Source organism: Rhinopithecus bieti, unplaced genomic scaffold (assembly GCF_001698545.2).
Source record: "Rhinopithecus bieti isolate Rb0 unplaced genomic scaffold, ASM169854v2 scaffold_47995, whole genome shotgun sequence".
NCBI classification, from domain to species: domain Eukaryota; kingdom Metazoa; phylum Chordata; class Mammalia; order Primates; family Cercopithecidae; genus Rhinopithecus; species Rhinopithecus bieti.
Window position 1 is genome coordinate 240,569 of NW_016819498.1, and position 18,439 is coordinate 259,007.

The 18,439-nt window shown below is 38.6% G+C and overlaps 1 protein-coding gene across 6 annotated transcripts in view; it reads right to left on the minus strand.

The window, feature by feature from the left end:
* PSME4 (proteasome activator subunit 4) overlaps positions 1–18,439 on the minus strand; it is a 114,113-nt gene that overhangs the window by 7,339 nt on the left and 88,335 nt on the right. For 5 of the 6 annotated variants that reach the window (XM_017859041.1, XM_017859040.1, XM_017859038.1 and 2 more), the window contains 5 exons: positions 18,026–18,234; positions 16,099–16,184; positions 6,695–6,823; positions 5,405–5,560; positions 766–928 (listed from right to left, as the gene is read on the minus strand). In XM_017859041.1, the coding sequence (XP_017714530.1) occupies positions 766–928; positions 5,405–5,560; positions 6,695–6,823; positions 16,099–16,184; positions 18,026–18,234 (743 nt within the window). The remainder of the gene's footprint in view (positions 1–765; positions 929–5,404; positions 5,561–6,694; positions 6,824–16,098; positions 16,185–18,025; positions 18,235–18,439) is intronic. The other variant, XM_017859043.1, reaches the window with a different exon arrangement.

Sequence of the window (18,439 nt, forward strand, 5' to 3'; positions counted from 1 at the left end):
TATATATATATATCCCAAAAAGCAAAGATACTAGAATGTACATTGATATTTTATTGGATTCTGTTACTAGGTAACTTTATGACATAATTAAGACACTAATCAGCAGTAAAAGTTTTATATCCTAAGCACTTCCTCTAACTTCAATAAAATGCCTACTTACTATTAATCTTTTCATGTATTTTCTATTAGGATTATAGTTAACATGGCAAGATGCATCTTTGTAATCACATTTACATTTCTCTTTAAACATGACATAGTAGTCAGATCTTATTCTCGTGTTTAACTTGTGTCTATATTCAACTAGATTGGCAGCTTCTGCAATGACTCTGCACTCTCACCAAAGGACTAATGAAAGACCAAACAATCCCCATCTCCAAATCAAAACAAGGCTTGCTTTGTTTAGTTTTTTCTGTCAGTACATCTACATTTAAGTTCTAAATTCCAAAAACAGGTATTTCAGACCCTCCAAAATAACCAATCTAAGTATCTCTTTTACGAAACTATTCTGGGTGGAGGGTAGACTGATTACAATAGTTATTAGGTAGCGGTTCTACAGGTTCCTTTGTACTTACCTCAATTTTAGCTTTTCTACATTCCCAAGTCCTGCTTTCTATATGCAAAATTCCTCAAAACTAGGGAAAACTTTTCCCAAAACCTAGCATAGACCTGGGCACATACATACAAGTATTCAATAAATATGAGTAAGCCTGGTTAACCCTCGTTAATTCCCAATAGGATATGAGCGTTTTCTACCAGCAATGTTACCTGCAGAAGGAATGGTATCTCCTACAGAACCAGGGTCTCGCTTTCTTTTCTTAGGTAGTTTTGTTTTGCAAAGTTGCTCAAAATGAATCTGCATAGGACTGTCCATGGTAAGGAAGTTACACTGTAGCAGACCGCTTAAGGTAGTAGCAGCCATTTCTCGAACCTGTAGATATAATTATTTCTATTAGAACTGACATTCTAAGTCTGAGGGAATAATGGAGGATGGGGGTAGTGTGGGAACTGGGGTGAAGACCTTCCCTGAAATTGCATGCAAATTTTGTGTATGCTCTTTGGCAGTTTCTTAATAGAGATTTCAGCAGATTCTCAGAGTCTGTGGCCTCGTAATGGATAAAAACTACATTAGGGTTATGAGCATAAACTTTTACCTCTTTTAGAAAAATTAAATTTCTCCATAAATTATCTTCCCTACTGATAGCTCTCATCAGGGCTATAACTGTAAAAGCAGTGCCAGAGCCTGACATTAAGATCAAGTTTTCCCAGACTACATCTCTGAAGGCCACTGTCTTAGCTATTTTTGTTAGTAACAAAGCACAGACCAACCTAATTTCTGTAATTGGCATACATCATAGAGACTTATATCCTGTTTAATTCTTATGAATTTCACAGGCTGCTATCAGATTATAAACAGTTTATACAAATACTAAATGAAGCGTGTACACAGTTCATTTCAAATTGGAATGGTAACTCAACTTTTGGGGGAAAAAGCAGTAAAAAGGCATCGTTTCACATATAAATCACATTTATGTTTAATGTTCATAATACACAATGATAATTTTAAAAAACAGATGTTTTGCCCTGTTGCATTCCTTCAAAAGCTTTTTCATAAGTTTATCATCATAAGTCTGTCGAGTACATAACGTTCTTTCCTGCGTCCATTACACTAGCATATGAAATACATTGTAAAATGTTTTACTGGTTGCACTATTTCCTATAAAGCTTATACGCCATAATTTTTCTTTTCTTTTTCTTTTTTTCTTTGAGATGGAGTCTCGCTCTGTCGCCCAGGCTGGAGTGCAGTGGCGCGATCTCGGATCACTGAAAGCTCTACCTCCTGGGTTCACGCCATTCTCCTGCCTCATCCTCCTGAGCAGCTGGGACTACAGGCATCTGACACCACGGCTAATTTATTTTTTTGTATTTTTAGTAGAGACGGGCTTTCCCCAGGATGGTCTCGATCTCCTGACCTCGTGATCTGCCCACCTCAGCCTCCCAAAGTGTTGGGATTACAGGTGTGAGCCACCACGCCCGGCCTCCAAAATTTATTTTCATAATTAACTACTGACTAGATTGCTTTCATATTTTCAGTACCATGCTACAAATATTTGTAATTTGTGTAACTTTTCATATTACAGTATATATTTTCACTCTGTGTTTTTAAGTTTTTAGTTTTTGTAGAACTGGGTCTCACTTTGTTGCCCAGGCTGGTCTCCAACTCCTGGGCTCAAGCAATCCTCCTGCCTTGGCCTCCCAAAGTGCTGGGATTACAGGCATAAGCCTCCGTGCCCGGCCTGCAGTGTATTTTCTTAGAATAGATTACGAAAATTGGGATTAGTAAATGTAAAGATATAAACAATTTTACTATTAATTTTATGGCTATTTGTTGCTTTTCGAAAAAGCCAGTGCTAACATATAATGACACAAAACTTAAGTGTGAACTACCTGTTATATCTTACACTGCTTTTCATTACTACACATTTTTGTTTTGTGAGGGGAGGAAAACACTAAATTAGGAGTAAGTAAAAATGCCTCATTGTTTCAAGTTTGCATTTTCCTGGTCATTGGGAGGTGTGACTTTTTATTGCTTATAGCATGTAGTGTCATTAAGTGTACACATTATTACAATACCACTACCACTCTAAGTAGTCAGATCTGTGCATGTTTTGATGTGACACCTATTAACTCAAAGGCTTAGAGAGTCATTTCTGCTTCTATTATGTTCCCATAAGTAATATCCAAATCCACTTTCTCCTAATTTATTTTTTAAAATGCGGAAGGGGGCGGGGGTTGGCCAGGCATGGTGGCTCACGCCTGTATTCTAGTACTTTGGGAGGCCGAGGTGGGTGGATCACCTGAGGTCAGGAGTTTGAGACCAGCCTGGCCAACACTGTAAAACCCTGTCTCTACTAAAACTACAAAAATTAGCTGGGCGTGGTGGCAGGTGCCTGTAATCCCACCTACTCGGGAGGCTAAAGCAGGAGAATCACTTGAACCCAGGGGACGGAGGACGGAGTGAGCTGAGATCGCACCAATGCACTCCAGCCTGGGCAAAAAGAGTGAAACTCTGTCTCCAAAAGTGGGGAGAAGGTGAGTCTCTTTACTATATCAAAATATACTGTAATATGAAACATTTTAATTTTAATTTTCCCTTACTCTAAATTGCTAACAAATGATCCCCAACACCTCCAACTGATTTATGCCATTTTCCAGTGATAGGGTCTATTTCTGAGATATATTACTCCAGGGTACATGTCTATAATTAATTAACTTTAAAAAGTGAGGGAAGAATATATTTAGCCTTCTCAGCTAAAACATACTCTTTTCCTCTATTTCTAATAATTTTCCTTTTAAATACAGTAAGGTTCCTTTTTTTTTCTTTTTTTTTTTTTTTTTTTTTTTTTCGAGACAGAGTCTCTGTCGTCCAGGCTGGAGTGCAGTGGCATGATCTCAGCAAGCTCCACTTCCCAGGTTCACGCCATTCTCCTGCCTCAGTCTCCTGAGTAGCTAGGACCACAGGCGCCCATCACCACACCCAGCTAATTTTTTTTGTATTTTTAGTAGAGACGGGGGTTTCACCATGTTAGCCAGAGTGATCTCGATCTCCTGACCTCGTGATCTGCCTTCCAAAGTGCTGGGATTACAGGCGTGAGCCACAGCACCCAGACTAAATACAGTAAGGTTTCTTTAAACAGTTCTCATTTAGATAACATTGTTTCTCCCCATACTATCAACGAATAGAAATTAGCAAATTATTACTGCTTTTTGATACATGTTGCTTTAAAAAATGATAGTTTTCATGAACATCATGGTTATGTTTACATAACAGCTATGTTTAAACCTCTATATGGAAGAAAACATAAAAATAACTTATAAGGCCAAGGCGGGTGGATTGCTTGAGCCCAGGAGTTTGAGACCAGCCTGGGCAGTATGGCGAAACCCTGCCTCTACAAAAATACAAACAAAGGAATTCGATGTGGTGGCGAGTGCCCACTGTCTCAGCTACTCAGGAAGCTGAGGTGGGAGGATCACTTGAGCTCAGGAGGCAGAGGTTGCAGCAAGCCATAATTGTGCCACTGCACAACAAAGCAAGACTCGGTCTCAAAAAAAAAGAAAAAAAAAAAACACCCCACCATAAAAATGTTCTAAAAGAAGCTCCTAAAAACTACATTTTTAATGCAAGTGGTATAATAATTAAAGTTAGGAGACAATGACAAGGTTTCAACCTTTGCACTCCTTTATGTTAGTTTTTAAAGAATACAATAAGAAATTAGAAAAAAAAAAATCACAGCTGTAAATATTTTAATTGAAGCCTGTTAAGAGTTGTTATAACCAGTCTGTGAGTACTACTGGGACTAGAAAATATCCACTCTCAGAATGTAAGAAATATAAATAGGCTCATTAGGAAGGTAAAGAAATTTCCATTCCTACTTTTCCTGTGAGTAAAATCTATTTTCAACTCTAATAAGTATATAAAATACTGTGAGTACTTTACTATAAGAAAAAACTATGAAGTCCATAAAACAAGCAACATTTTCACCAAAAATTCAATTACATTTTCTTCCTTAATGCCAACTTAAAAAGTAGTATCTCATACCATATTTACTGCCAACATGCTTCTTACATTAGGCTGTATGGGATAATACATTATCTTTTTGTACAAAACATTAATGCAACCTCACCACAAAGTTATCTTTAATTTCTCTACCAAAGAAAAACAAAAAAAGGACAGCAAACCTATCTTAAGTCTACTGGATAGCAGCGTCTATGTGTAGATTTTTACTCCCTTTGAAACTGCCATTGTGCACATTCTCATTAAGTCCTTAAAAATCAGTACAACTAGTGGGACAATTACAGTTATCATCCCCAATTTCTCATGGCTAAGAAAACTTGGGTTCACGAGTATTATTTGCCCAACTGCAAAGAAAACAGAATGAAAACGTGCCCAATTTTTCTTCCATTTGTATTATAAGGAATCATGATTAGGGTATCAAAATTACTCACATAGGGCTACGTTAAAATTAAATTTACTTTTATTTAATTTTTTTGAGTCAGGGTCTCACTCTGCTGCCCAGGATGAATGCAGTGGTACAATCACAGTTCACCGCAGGCTCAACCTCCAGGCTAAGCAATGCTCCGACCTCAACCATCTGGATAGCTGGGACCACAGGCATACACCATCACATCTAGCTAATTTTGGTACTTTTTGTAGAGACAGTCTTGCTACGTTGTCCAGCCCGGTCTTCAACTCCTGGCATCAAGTGATCTCACTGACTCAGTCTCTCAAAGTGTTGAGGTTATAAATATAAACAATTGCACCTGGCCACAAATACTTATTAAAAAGGGAACCATGATGGTTTCTTTAAATTGACTGAATTTCCATTTTCTATAACTTAAATTTTACCTCTAGTTGTTCGTCCTCCAAAAGACTTATAACCAGCCACCTGATATCTTTAACTGCATCTTCATTGTTTAGGAAAATAAAGAGGTTATAAAATACCATGGTCTGGAGGTAGGTCAGTATTGTGTATCGTGCATGCCAAGAACTGCTTCTTGCTGTCTGTGAATGAGAAATAAACGATAAAGCAGTACTGACGAGAACATGAGGTGACAGATAGTGACATTACATACAAACAATGTAATATTCTAATTTAACTCTATTTTCACAGCTACAGCTAGGACAAGCTCATCTTATATTTCCTTATTAATAAAAGGTTGAATGAGGCCAGGTGCAGTGGCTCATGCCTGTAATCCCAGTACTTTGGAAGGATGAGTGAGGTGGGTGGATCACCTGAGGTCAGGAGTTTGAGATCAGCCTGGCCAACATGGTGAAACCCTGTCTCCACTACAAATACTAAAATTAGCTGAGTGTGGTGGCAGGCATCTGCAATCCCAGCTACTTGGGAAGCTGAGACAAGAGAATCTCATGAACCTCGGGGGCGGAGGTTGCAGTGAGTAGACATGGTGCCACTGCACTTCAGCCTGGGCAGCAGAGCGAACTCTGTCTCAAAAACAACAACAAAAATACCCATACAAAGGTAAAAGTCAATTTCACAAGAGATAATCAGTCATGATTAATGGCTCCTAACTCCTCTGAGGATGGCACATTATTTTACTTTTGGTAGCAGCAGTATGGTCGGGAAAGCAAATGATTAACAACTACTAAATTCTACTACAAAGAAATACCACTGGAGGTTGTTGAAAATATTTTCCAGTGTGTTACCAAATTTAAAATGAAAGCTATGGGAAGATGTCCACTTCTATATAACATGTGTAATGTCTGGAAAAAGCTGACCATACGGTATACTAACAATGCAAGCAGAGAATGTATAGTCAATATAGGTCTCTCTAGAATAGACCAGGTAACAGAAGTGAGCAAAACAAAGGAGAACTGGTAGAAAGGAACCACCATCCCCCTTCCTCATAAGCACTTTTTATCCAAAGCACTTAATAATGAATTAGCTCTCTGCATATTTTTGGCTTGAGTGACTTGCCCAAAGTCACCGAAGGCAGTGGCAGAGCCAGGCACAGAATCTAGGTCTGTTTCTTTGGTCAATATATATGTCTTCTCTTATACTAAAAGAAAATTAAAAACAAAAGCCAGGCGCTGTGTGCACTGCAGCTGACTGTGAAATTCTTAGAATGGTAAACCAAAATCCTAATCAAAAGACATAAATAGTATAAACACTCTTACTTGTTTTAGCACCTGAAGTACCAAAGGCACTTGATGAGGGTAAAGCAACCCCTGAGACATTAATGATAAACATAACTTTGCATCTCTTTTCAGTTCATCGTAACTATTGTCATTTTCCACTGGGGCAATCTAAAGAACAATGTAAAAGGACAAAAGGGAAAATAATTGCCAGTAAGTACAAAGGCATCCTACATGAGAGATAATAGATCTTTACTTTAAACAATTTTATGGAAAAGTTCAAACATGTAGAGAATAGTAAAATGAACCCCATGAGCCAATCACCTCTTCAATAATGACAAACTCATAATCTTTTGTTTCATTTTTTGCTCCGCTCTGACTCCCATTCCCCAATGAAATTATTTGAAGCAAATCCCTATTTTATCCTAAATATTTTATTATATTATTTCTAAAAGGTCTCTTAAAAAAGAATCATGTAATGGACATCATCACACATAAAACTTCATTACAGTTATAATATAAAATATGTAGTAGTACTCAGATTTCCCCAATTACCGCATGCATGTGTTATTACAACTGGTTTTCTGAAATCAGGTTTAAGATAATGACCATATATTGTACTTACTTCGTATGTTTCATAAATCTCTTTCAATGCATATATTCCCCCTACTGTCTTAAATCCCTTGCTCTGTATTTTTTTTCCTTGAGAAAAAAGGCTGTGTCTGTTGTTTTGTAGTTTCCCCCACTGTGGCCTTCCCTGACTGTATCCCTGCAGTGGTATTCCTTGGCCCCAGTAAGTCTTATAAATTGGCTATTAGATGTAAAGGTCTGACTTTATTGAAGTTTACTTTTTTGGGCACAACGTAAGTGGCGCTATGTATTTCTTTCATTGATATTTAGTTTTGTCTTTCTGTGATAATCCATTACAAAAAGAGAGATTTGCGAAATGGTCATTCCTTCTTCATTATTAGCTAGAATACTTATATATATATAAAAGTTTTCCCTCATTCCGAATAATGATTTCCCGTCTGTCCTCCAAAAGTAAATAACAATTTTTAAAAGATTATCATTATGAATTCCAACAAATCTGATGGCTATAGCCGCTGTCATTCTTTTTTTTGAGACAGGGTCTTGCGCTGCAGCCCAGGCTGATGTGTAGCGGCACAATCATGGCTCACTGTAGCCTCAACTTCCTGGGGTCGGTGATCCTCCCACCTCAGCCACCTGGGTAGCTAGGACCACAGGTACGCACCACCGTGTCCAGCTAATTTTTTTTTTTTTGTAGAGACAGACTCTCACTGTGTTGCCCAGTTTGGTCTCAAACTCCTGGGCTTGAACAATCTTCCTGCGTTGGCCTCCCGAAGTGCTGAGATTACAGGCATGAGCCACTGTACCCAGTACCCGTATTTGTTTTCATGAAGAAATCAGGTTTGTCTGGTACCATACTTTGATTATGAATGTATGCTGTTTAATGCCTTAAATTCATTTTAAATATTTTAAAAACACACCCTTGCACAAACAGTAGGGGAAAGTTTTAACAAAGTTTGCTAAGGGACTCTGGGGTGCTAAGTTGGAGGGATCTCATGAGGCCAGCATGGATAACAGAGCAAGATCCTGTCTCTACAAAAAAAAAAAAAAAAAATTAGCTCAGCTTGGTGGCACATGCCTATAGTCCTTGGGAGGCTGAGGTGGGAAGACTGCTTGAGCCCAGGAGTTCAAGGTTACAGTGAGCTATTATCACACCACTGCACTCCAGCCTGAGTGACAGAGTGATACCCTGTCTCTTAAAAACAATAAAGTTTGCTAAGGGAAATTATTTCTATCAAACACTGGACAAACTATCATAGTGAATTAATACACTCATCTTTAAACTGTTGTTAAAAAAAATTATCCTGACATTTGTTAAAATCGAAAGGAAAACTTTATTCAGAGACATCAGGGGTAGGGGGATTCCTCCTAAACCAACTTAACAGGATTCCTGCAAAAGGCAGAATAGGTTGATCAGATACCAAGGGTGGGGGATTCTTTCTAAACTAAATTAGAGACAGTCTTGCTAAAACTGGACCAAAGCAGACAGGCCAAAGACAGAGCCCAAGGATGAGATCTAGTCAGAAGGAGGGCTCACTCAGAGGAGCTGACTTAAGTTTGGTCAAGGAGAGTCTTTGTCATAACGAAGGCATGATTCAGTTCTTTTTTGTTATGGGTATTCAAAGATATTTCATAATGCTGAGTTTTAAGTATTTTACCTCAGTTAAATATAATCCTTGGTATTTTAGAATAAAATTATTACTTTTGCAAATTAAAACAATACCAAGTTATATGTTTTCACCTGTCCTACTGGGAAAAATCGGGATGTTTAATATCATACTGTAAAAGTGAGTCTCTGAGGAAATAACCAATAAAGAAGGGTGTGGAGCAGCGTCTAGCAAAAGCACATATTCATTCACTTTCTACTGGCAATGTGTGTCTACCCTCCTATCTCAAAGATACACTGGCAAACATAGGAAATGACTACACAAAGATGTACATTGTAGCACTATTTCAAAAGCGCAACACTGGAAATAATTCAAATATCTATTGGATATGGAGAGTGTCTGGTTAAATAAACTGTAGTACATCCTTGTAGCTTAGATATCCTATCGTATGAACCACTCCTATTGTTATAAAGTAATCTCTTAAAAATCTCTTCAGAAAAAAAGCAAAAGCAAAATGAAATAAGCGAACCTCACTGTTTATCTGGCTGGCAGAGACATACTTAGAGCAGTGACTTTTAAAAACAGCGTAATATATGCTTTGTGGCATGTATAAAAATCAAATTTAGAGTAACTGTCAACAGGAACCAAGAGTTTTCACATGAGAGGTAAAAGATATAAAAATGCAAGTGGTTAAATAAAATCTTAGTAATCCCAAATCTAAATTGAAAATGTCAGTACGAGCTATCTCTCTTTAGAAAATGTGCCCAGAAACACTAACCAACTGAGTAACAGTGAATATCCCTTGAGCCCGGGAGATTGAGGCTGCAGTGAGCTATGATCGTGCCACTGCACTCCAGCCTGGGTGACAAAAAAAGGAAAAGGAAATAACACTGAACATTAATTATTGAACATCAATTGGTGCGATGTCAGAACACATTATTTTTTAATCCCTGGTATGTGACCAAAATGACTTTATGAATTTAATTCAATCCCAGTAGGAATTGTGTTTATAAAGGTTTAAAAAAATTACAGAAGTATAAACTTGACAAGGAGATTCAAAACCCTGCCTTGGTGTGGGTGAGGAAGAATATGGTTGAAGTAATTTAACCACATCTTCAAAATGGCAGGACATCCATAGAAAAGTAACTTAAGTTGGAAAATAAAAAATGAGCAGTATAAGGGTATTTCTTTCTTTTTTTTTTTTGAGACAGGGGTCTCGCTCTGTCACCCAGGCTAGAGTGCAGTGGCGCAATCTCGGCTCACTGCAAGCTCCGCCTCCCGGGTTCACGCCATTCTCCTGCCTCAGCCTCCCTAGAAGCTGGGACTACAGGTGCCCGCCACCACGCCCGGCTGATTTTTTTTGTATTTTTAGTAGAGACGGCGTTTCACCGTGTTCGCCAAGACGGTCTCGATCTCCTAACCTCGTGATCCGCCCGCCTCGGCCTCCCAAAGTGCTGGGATTACGGGCGTGAGTCACCGCACCCGGCCAGGGTATTTCTTTAGAGACAAAGAGGTGTGCAAAAGCTTAAAAGTAGTGAACGTGGGCAGGGCAGAGTGGCTCATGCCTGTAATCCCAGCACTTTGGAGACCAAGGTACGAGGATCACTTGAAGCCAGGAGTTTGAGAGCAGCCTAGTTCCAGCTACACAAGACACTGAGGTGGGAGGATCACTTGAGCCCAGGAGTTTGAGGCCATCCTGGACAACATAGTGAGTTATCATCTCTTTCCCAAAAAAAAAAAAAAAAAAAAAAAAAATGCAGATACATCTCTTTTGCCCAGCAGTTTTACACCTAGGAAGTATCCTACAAATATGCTCACATGTGCAAGATACTTAAGAACAGCCAGAGGTTCCATCAACAGAAAACTGGTTAGATTTTAAATGATGGTACAATTTAGTCATAAAAAGAGGCAATTTTGTGTAATGATATGAAAAGATGGACATGATATACTGAGTTAAAAACCAAAATCACTTTGCAGAATTAAGTAATTGTTATTCATAAAACAACTTCACAAACACATTTGTAGGGTATAGCAGAGACACATTCATAGTCAAAGGTATAAAAGGACATACACCAACAAAGTCAGGGTACAAATGGTAAATACTCAACAGTTCACATCTCTAGGCATTACAGGTGGAGTTGTTTTCCTGGTCATTGTATTCACACTCACAGTAAATATGAGGTGATTTACAGTTTGGGTAGTTAACTGTGGTATAAAAAAGAAGATAGTCATTTGCTGGCAAGGTCTATTACCACCAGAATTTAAGATGACTCACTCGTCTGTTGAATCAGCAGTCTCTCCTCCTACCATTATGGAAAAAATGTGCTTTTCTAATGAAGTTAAGACACAATACTCTCAAGTACAGCATGGGTGAAAATGTTCTACTAAAAACAGTAAAATCCTAAAATCCAAGAGATAAATTTCACCAGATAGATTATATACTAAACTATGTTAACCAGTAGAAAATGCGGTTCATTTAGTTAGCAAAGGAATTACCTTATATTTTTCTCCTGATTATTGAAAAAAAGTTTTTCTAAAGAAATACCATCAATGTGAGGTGACTGTATCCAATGTACCACAATATCTGTACATTCTTCTCTAAGTTTCACATATGCAAAACTATAGTGGTGGATTTTGAGGAGCATTTTGAAGTTTGAAACTTAGGATAAAATACCTCTCCTCCCTCCTGACCACCACCATTTGAGCCCTTAATTGTTCCAAATTAAAATTCAGTTAAAGATCAGTAAAATAATAATATAAGTATGTACTTTACGACTGTGCTTTCTGCTTTCCAGGTATGTCATTTCATCCTTCTAACAATTCTATAAGGGATACTGATATTAAACTCACACTCTTTATATAGGAGAGAAGTTCAGAAGCTTGTGCAAGGTCACAAAGAAAGCACCTGTCACAGGCAGAATTTTTTTTTTAAACTGTCACCCAGGCTAGAGTACAGTGGCCAGATCTGGTTCACTGCAGCCTCCGCCTCCAGGGTTCAAGTGATTCTCCTGCATCAGCCTCCTGCGTAGCTGGGACTACAGGTGTCTGCCACCACGCCCGGCTAATTTTTGTATTTTTAGTAGAGATGGGGTTTTACCATGTTGTTCACGCTGGTCTCAAACTCCTGATCTCAAGTGATCTGCCCGCCTTGGCCTTCCAAAGTGCTGGGATTACAGGTGTGAGCCACTGTGCCCAACCTACAGGCAGGATTTTAAACTAGGACTCTATTTACCCGAAAGCCAGGACTTTGTAAGCTATTATTGGTTGGAAAACCTCTTCCTTTAATCTTAAGAATATGAAGACTCTTAGACCAGAATAGGCAAGTTTATATATAGATATATATAAATATAAATTTAATAAATATATATTTCAAGGTTTTTTATGGATATAAAACTGCTTTTATGGGATAGGATAAATAAGATTTTTAACAGAACAGCCAATGTACCATATGTTTCTTACAACGTGTTAGCTGAAGTAGATCCAGCATTTTCACTTCTCGTGATTTATCCTATAAAAAATACGTGCAAAGTGCAAAAGATATATACAAGATGTTCATTGTATCATTAATGAGGAGGAACATGTCTACAGTGTTTACCATGTGCCTGATGCTGCTTTAAGCACTTAGCATATGTAAGCACCCCTTATTCTCTCAATTTAGGATGCAATATCTTTTAATCTAAACTCTTGCTATTTGCTAGTGGCAACTCAGGAAATGGAAAATGTACATAATTCCTTGTTATCAGACTCAGCCACCCACTCCTCAATTTGGATAATGAGGGACACGTATTAACTCACTTAATCCTTGTAACAGCCTCAGGATGCGTGGTGTTATTACCCCCATTTTACTGATGAGAGGGATAAAGTTCGGAGGGGTTGAATTAGATGCCCATGATTACATAATGAGTTCATGGGCCATGGAGATGAATTTGATCCAGGCAGCCTGGCTCAAAACTTCATGCTATTAATGACTCCACTCACTGCCTCTTGTCTACCTAAGGAACAATTGTGATAAAACCAAAAATCTACTACTAGAGAGCACACTGGATATTAAATTCTATAAGTCACCTAAGGAATAATACAGATATCTACTTACTGACGTGGAAAGGTACATATATTGATTACGTTCATAAAAGGGAAGCTGTAGAGCTACTGGCATGACTCTACTGAAAAACAACTATGTAGGAAAATAACATTTGAGGAAATATAAAAAGAGAAATATATATAAATAGAAATAATATAAATAAAACTATGAACAGTGGCTGTTATCATACACAATTAGTCTTGTCAGTCTATCTTATAGATTTTTTATGAGTATGTGCTGCATTTATAAACTCACAATAATTTTAAGAAAAAAAGATACATATGAGAAAGGTTAATGGTAATGGTAGTTTATGAATATTTCCCTCCAACTTTCTAAGTTTTCTCTCAATAGGCATTTATTTCTTTCTAAAAGGAGAGAAATTAAACTTACACTGTTACTGAAATTTTCCACAAACTTCAAAGTAATGAAACTCATTTTTATTAAATTAGGAATGGGAGACCGAGCACAGTGGCTCATACCTGTAATCCCAGCACTTTGGGAGGCTATTGTGGGAGGACCACTGGAGACCAACCTGGACAACATTAGACCCCACCTGTATAAAAATTTTTGAGAAAATTAGCCAGGCATGGTGGTGTACACCTGTAGTCCCAGCTACTCGAGAGGCTGAGGCAGGAGGATTGCTTGAGCCCAGGAGATTGAGGCTGCAGTGAGCCATGACTGCACCACTGCAGGGAGACTGTCTCAAAAAACAAAAAAAAGTGGCGGGCAGGGCGGGGGGCCCAGGTGATAAGCTGCCATCCGCTGGTCTCTCCTCTGAAATGCATGTTGTTGACCACCCACAATCAGGTAATTTGGGTTTTAAACTTTGGATAGTTGATAATAATCTAGTCCTTTAAATGGTTCTAATTTAGTTCATATAAGTAAGTTATGAGGCATATGCTAACTGAATCATCTCTATTTGTTGTGTTCTCATCACCCCTAACCTGTGAATGTTGGCTCAATTCTTATACTTTTTTTTTCCATCTACACCCATTCCCTTGATGATCTCATTCAGTTTCATGGTTTTAAATACCATCTATGTTGATGACATTCAAGTTTGTACCACCAGGCTGCACTGCTCCACTGAACTCTGAATGTGTACCCATTATCTTCACTTATAAAAGCATCTTGACTTACAAGTCTTATAAGCATCTGAAATATGTTGGAAAGGGAATTTCTGACCTCCTCGTCAACTCCTTCTGTGCTCCTCTCATGGTTTAGTAAACAGGTTTCTTTTAAACGCCTCTCTTTATCCTCACCCTCTACACATCTGATTTATGTGCAAAATAACTGATGTGATGCCTTTGTACCTCTGGCCCCATTCATCATGATGGCCTAGGAGATTCTCAACCTCAATATTAGTATATCCAAGTGAAATGTTAGGCTTGTCAATGGTAACTTATATTGCACAGCTTTCTTTGTTTTTTTTTGAGATGGAGTCTCGCTCTGTTGCCAGGCTGGAGTGCAGTGGCTCCATCTCAGCTCACTATACACTATAACCTCCACCTCCCAGGTTCAAGCGAGTCTCCTGCCTCAGCCTCCCAAGTAGCTGGGACTACAGGCGTGTGCCGCCATGTCCAGCTAATTTTTGTATTTCTAGTAGAGACGGGGTTTCACTACGTTGGCCAAGATGGTCTCGATCTCTTGACCTTGTGATCCGCCCACCTTGGCCTCCCAAAGTGCTGGGATTACAGGCGTGAGCCACTGCACCTGGCCTCTATCGTACAGCTTTCTAATGACCTAAGTTTTCTTTTTTTTTTTTTTTTTTTTGAGGCGGAGTCTCGCTCTGTCGCCCGGGCTGGAGTGCAGTGGCCAGATCTCAGCTCACTGCAAGCTCCGCCTCTCGGGTTTACGCCATTCTCCTGCCTCAGCCTCCCGAGTAGCTGGGACGACAGGCGCCCACCACCTCGCCCGGCTAGTTTTTTTTGTATTTTTAGTAGAGACGGGGTTTCACCGTGTTAGCCAGGATGGTCTCGATCTCCTGACCTCGTGATCTGCCCGTCTCAGCCTCCCAAAGTGCTGGGATTACAGGCTTGAGCCACCGCGCCCGGCCTAGTTTTCATAAACTTCAAGTGAATTCAAATCATTCTTCTACCAACTGCACTCTTACATACTTGCCTATATTTGTTCTGAATGAAAGAAAAGCGATAGAACCCCAGCTATCCAAACAATCATTGCACATTATGAATTTATGAATGTTCTCTATCTGCTGGTATGTGACAGAGGAAAAACATTTAAGTACTAAGTAGATAAATCCTACGTACACCAAAGACCTATAGGTAAGAAGGACTTATACACTAGCAGCTACTGTCTGCTTTTATACCCCAAAAGATCCCAGGGATATTCCTGGGTATCATCCTTTGCATAGCATTCTTAAAATATTTTAGTAGTTCAATCTTTGAAAGTTACTGGTACAGTTATCTGTTTGAAATTTCCTAAAGACAAAGTATACTATAGCAAATCAAAAGTTTAGCATGCCATTTGTTTATCAACAATAGTAAGGGCTCTCCTCCTTGGATAATAATAACTGTACTGATGAATAATGTCAAAAAGTGGTGATGTTTATGCCAAGCCTTTCAAATGTATAATTAACACTGTTTTCCTAACCACAGTCAACCATATCATTATTGCAAACTATGATTTTGGAAACTAATGAGTCAACCTGTGACCTTAGTTCTACTAACTGCATCCCCTGAGTAGATGATTAGATAAAACCTCCTCAAACCATGCCTTTCATTAACAAAATGTCATTATATGATACCAGAGGCAAATGATTTCCTGCAGATATTTGTTAAAAACAGTTATAGGGCCCTTTAACATTGTAAAATAAGCAAAATATACTGAACACTTTCGTTTGTAGATTATATTAGTAAAGAAGTCGGAAATGGCTATATTAAAAAATTTCTTTGTAGCTTTTCTTTTATCTATTAATAGTCCCTCTAATCTATCATTACTGAGAAATTAGCTATCAGGTAAAACAATATGCTGTTAAAATTTCATGTAGCTGTCAAAATCCTGCTATCACCTAATACTAAAAACACAATTTCAACAAATATTAAACCACTATCACCTAATGATTTTCTGTGACCATTTTACTTTTAGAGTTCCAATCAAAATTCATACACTGTCTGAAGAAAGGATATGCATTCTTAATTTCAGGAAAACCTTACCTTAAAAAACAAAGGTAGAAGCTGAAGTTGTTCTGTGACTGCTGTAGAAAAGGATCTTCCTGCACTTGCCATCAGCCATTTCAATACTATTTTGAAAACAAAGATGCAGAGTAAGTCTTTGCTATTCATTTACAGACCACAAAGTAGAACAATACTGTAATGTTAGTGTCAAACAGCCACTCCAACAGCTCTTCAATGTTATGAAAGAGATCATCTATGTTACTTCATAAATTAGACACTTGGCCGGGTGCGGTGGCTCAAGCCTGTAATCCCAGCACTTTGGGAGGCCGAGACGGGTGGATCACGAGGTCAGGAGATCAAGACCATCCTGGCTAACACGGTGAAACCCCGTCTCTACTAAAAAATACAAAAAAATTAGCCGGGCGAGGTGGCGGGCGCCTGTAGTCCCAGCTACTCGGGAGGCTGAGGCAGGAGAATGGCATGAACCCAGGAGGCGGAGCTTGCAGTGAGCTGAGATCCGGCCACAGCACTCCAGCCTGGGCGGCAGAGCGAGACTCTGTCTCAAAATAAATAAATAAATTAATTAATTAATTAATTAGACACTTATTGAGAAGCAGTATAACAGCACCCAAAATAAAATTTAAAACTTTTATGCATAAAAAGATACTATCCAGAGAGTAGAAAGACAACCCACAGGAGAAAATATTTCTAAATTGTGTATCTGATAAGGCATTGATATTAGAATAAATAAAGAACTAAAACTCAAAAACAACAAAACAATCTAATTCAGAAATGGGCTGGGTAAAGTGGCTCATGCCTGTAATTCCAGCACTTCTGGAGGCCAAGGCAAGAGGATCCCTTGAGCTCAGGAGTTCAAGACCAGTCTGAGCAACATACGGAGACTCTTGTCTCTAGAAAATATTTAAAAATTAGCTGAGTGTGGTGGTGGTGCACACCTGTAGTCCCAGCTACTCAGGAGGCTGAGGTGGGAGGATCTCTTGAGTCCTGGAGGTTGAGGCTGCAGTGAGCAGCCTGGACGACAGAGTGAAAGGTAGCAGAGGGGTGGGTAATGAATGACATGAGTAAATATTTCTCCAAACAAGAAATACAAATGGCTTATAAAGATTCTTGAAATATCAGTAATCATTAGGGAAATGCAAACCAAAATACCTCTTCGTACCCACTAAGATGGCTGTACTTTATCAAAACAGTATACCACAAGATACTTCTTCATACCCACTAAGATGGCTATACTTTAAAAAAGCAAGTGAACAGAAAACAAGTGGTGAGAACACGGAACCCTTGTGCATTTGCTGACTGGAATGTAAAACGGTGCAGCTGCTGTGGAGAAGAGTCTGGCAGCTCTTCAAAAACTTAAGCACAGGAATACTACATGGTCTCACAATTCCACTTCTAGGTATATACCCTGAAGAACTGCAAGCAAGCACTCAAACAGGTACTTATACAAACATCAATGTTCAGAGCAGCATTAGTCACAATAGCCAAAGGTGGAAACAACCCAAATATCCAGCAAACAGATGAATGACACAACATGAATCAGAAATTCATTCATTCAACTTGAAAATACTATGTAACATGAAATAAGCCAGACATAAAAAAGACTTATGATTCAACTTATATGACCTACCCCGAGTGGGCAAATTCAGAGATGGAAAGTAGACAGTGGTTACAAAGGATGTGGGGAGGGAAAATGAGGAGCTGTTGTTAAAGGGTACAGAGCTTCAGTTTCGTATGGTGAAGAGAATTCCAGAGATAAATGGTCGTGATGGTTGCACAAGGGTGTGAATGTAACTAATGCCACTGAACTGCACACTTAAAAATGGTTAAAACAGTAAATTTTTCATTATGTCTATTTTACCACAATAAAAAAAGAGGTGGGAAAAAACTTCACAGGATAATCAAGTAAATGTTTTCAAATGAGTTTCTACTAATTTTATCCACTCACTGGTTTTCAAGAGTTTAATGCCCTGAGTTCGTTCATCTTCTTCACCAATTCCATTTTCTTCCATAACATGGTTCTGAATTTCTTCATCCACATCCATAAGAGGTTTCAATTTCTCCAGAATTCGAGCAGTGAACTCAGGGACATGAGGCGATGTGGTTGGTGCGGTATTTGGCAAAGAAACATCAATCATGAATATGTAGGTCAGCACACTGCAAAATAAAATACTTCATATAGGAAGAGGTACCACATTACCAATAAAAATGAGGTTCAAAAGTTATGACCCAATCAAAGTAAACTGTCCCCAGACAATTCCTGGAGTGGGTCTTAGATTATGCCTGTGTGTAAAAGAAGCCTTATAATTAAGAGGTATTGAAACTTAAGTGTTGTGACTGCTCATCTTTGGCTTCGGAGGAC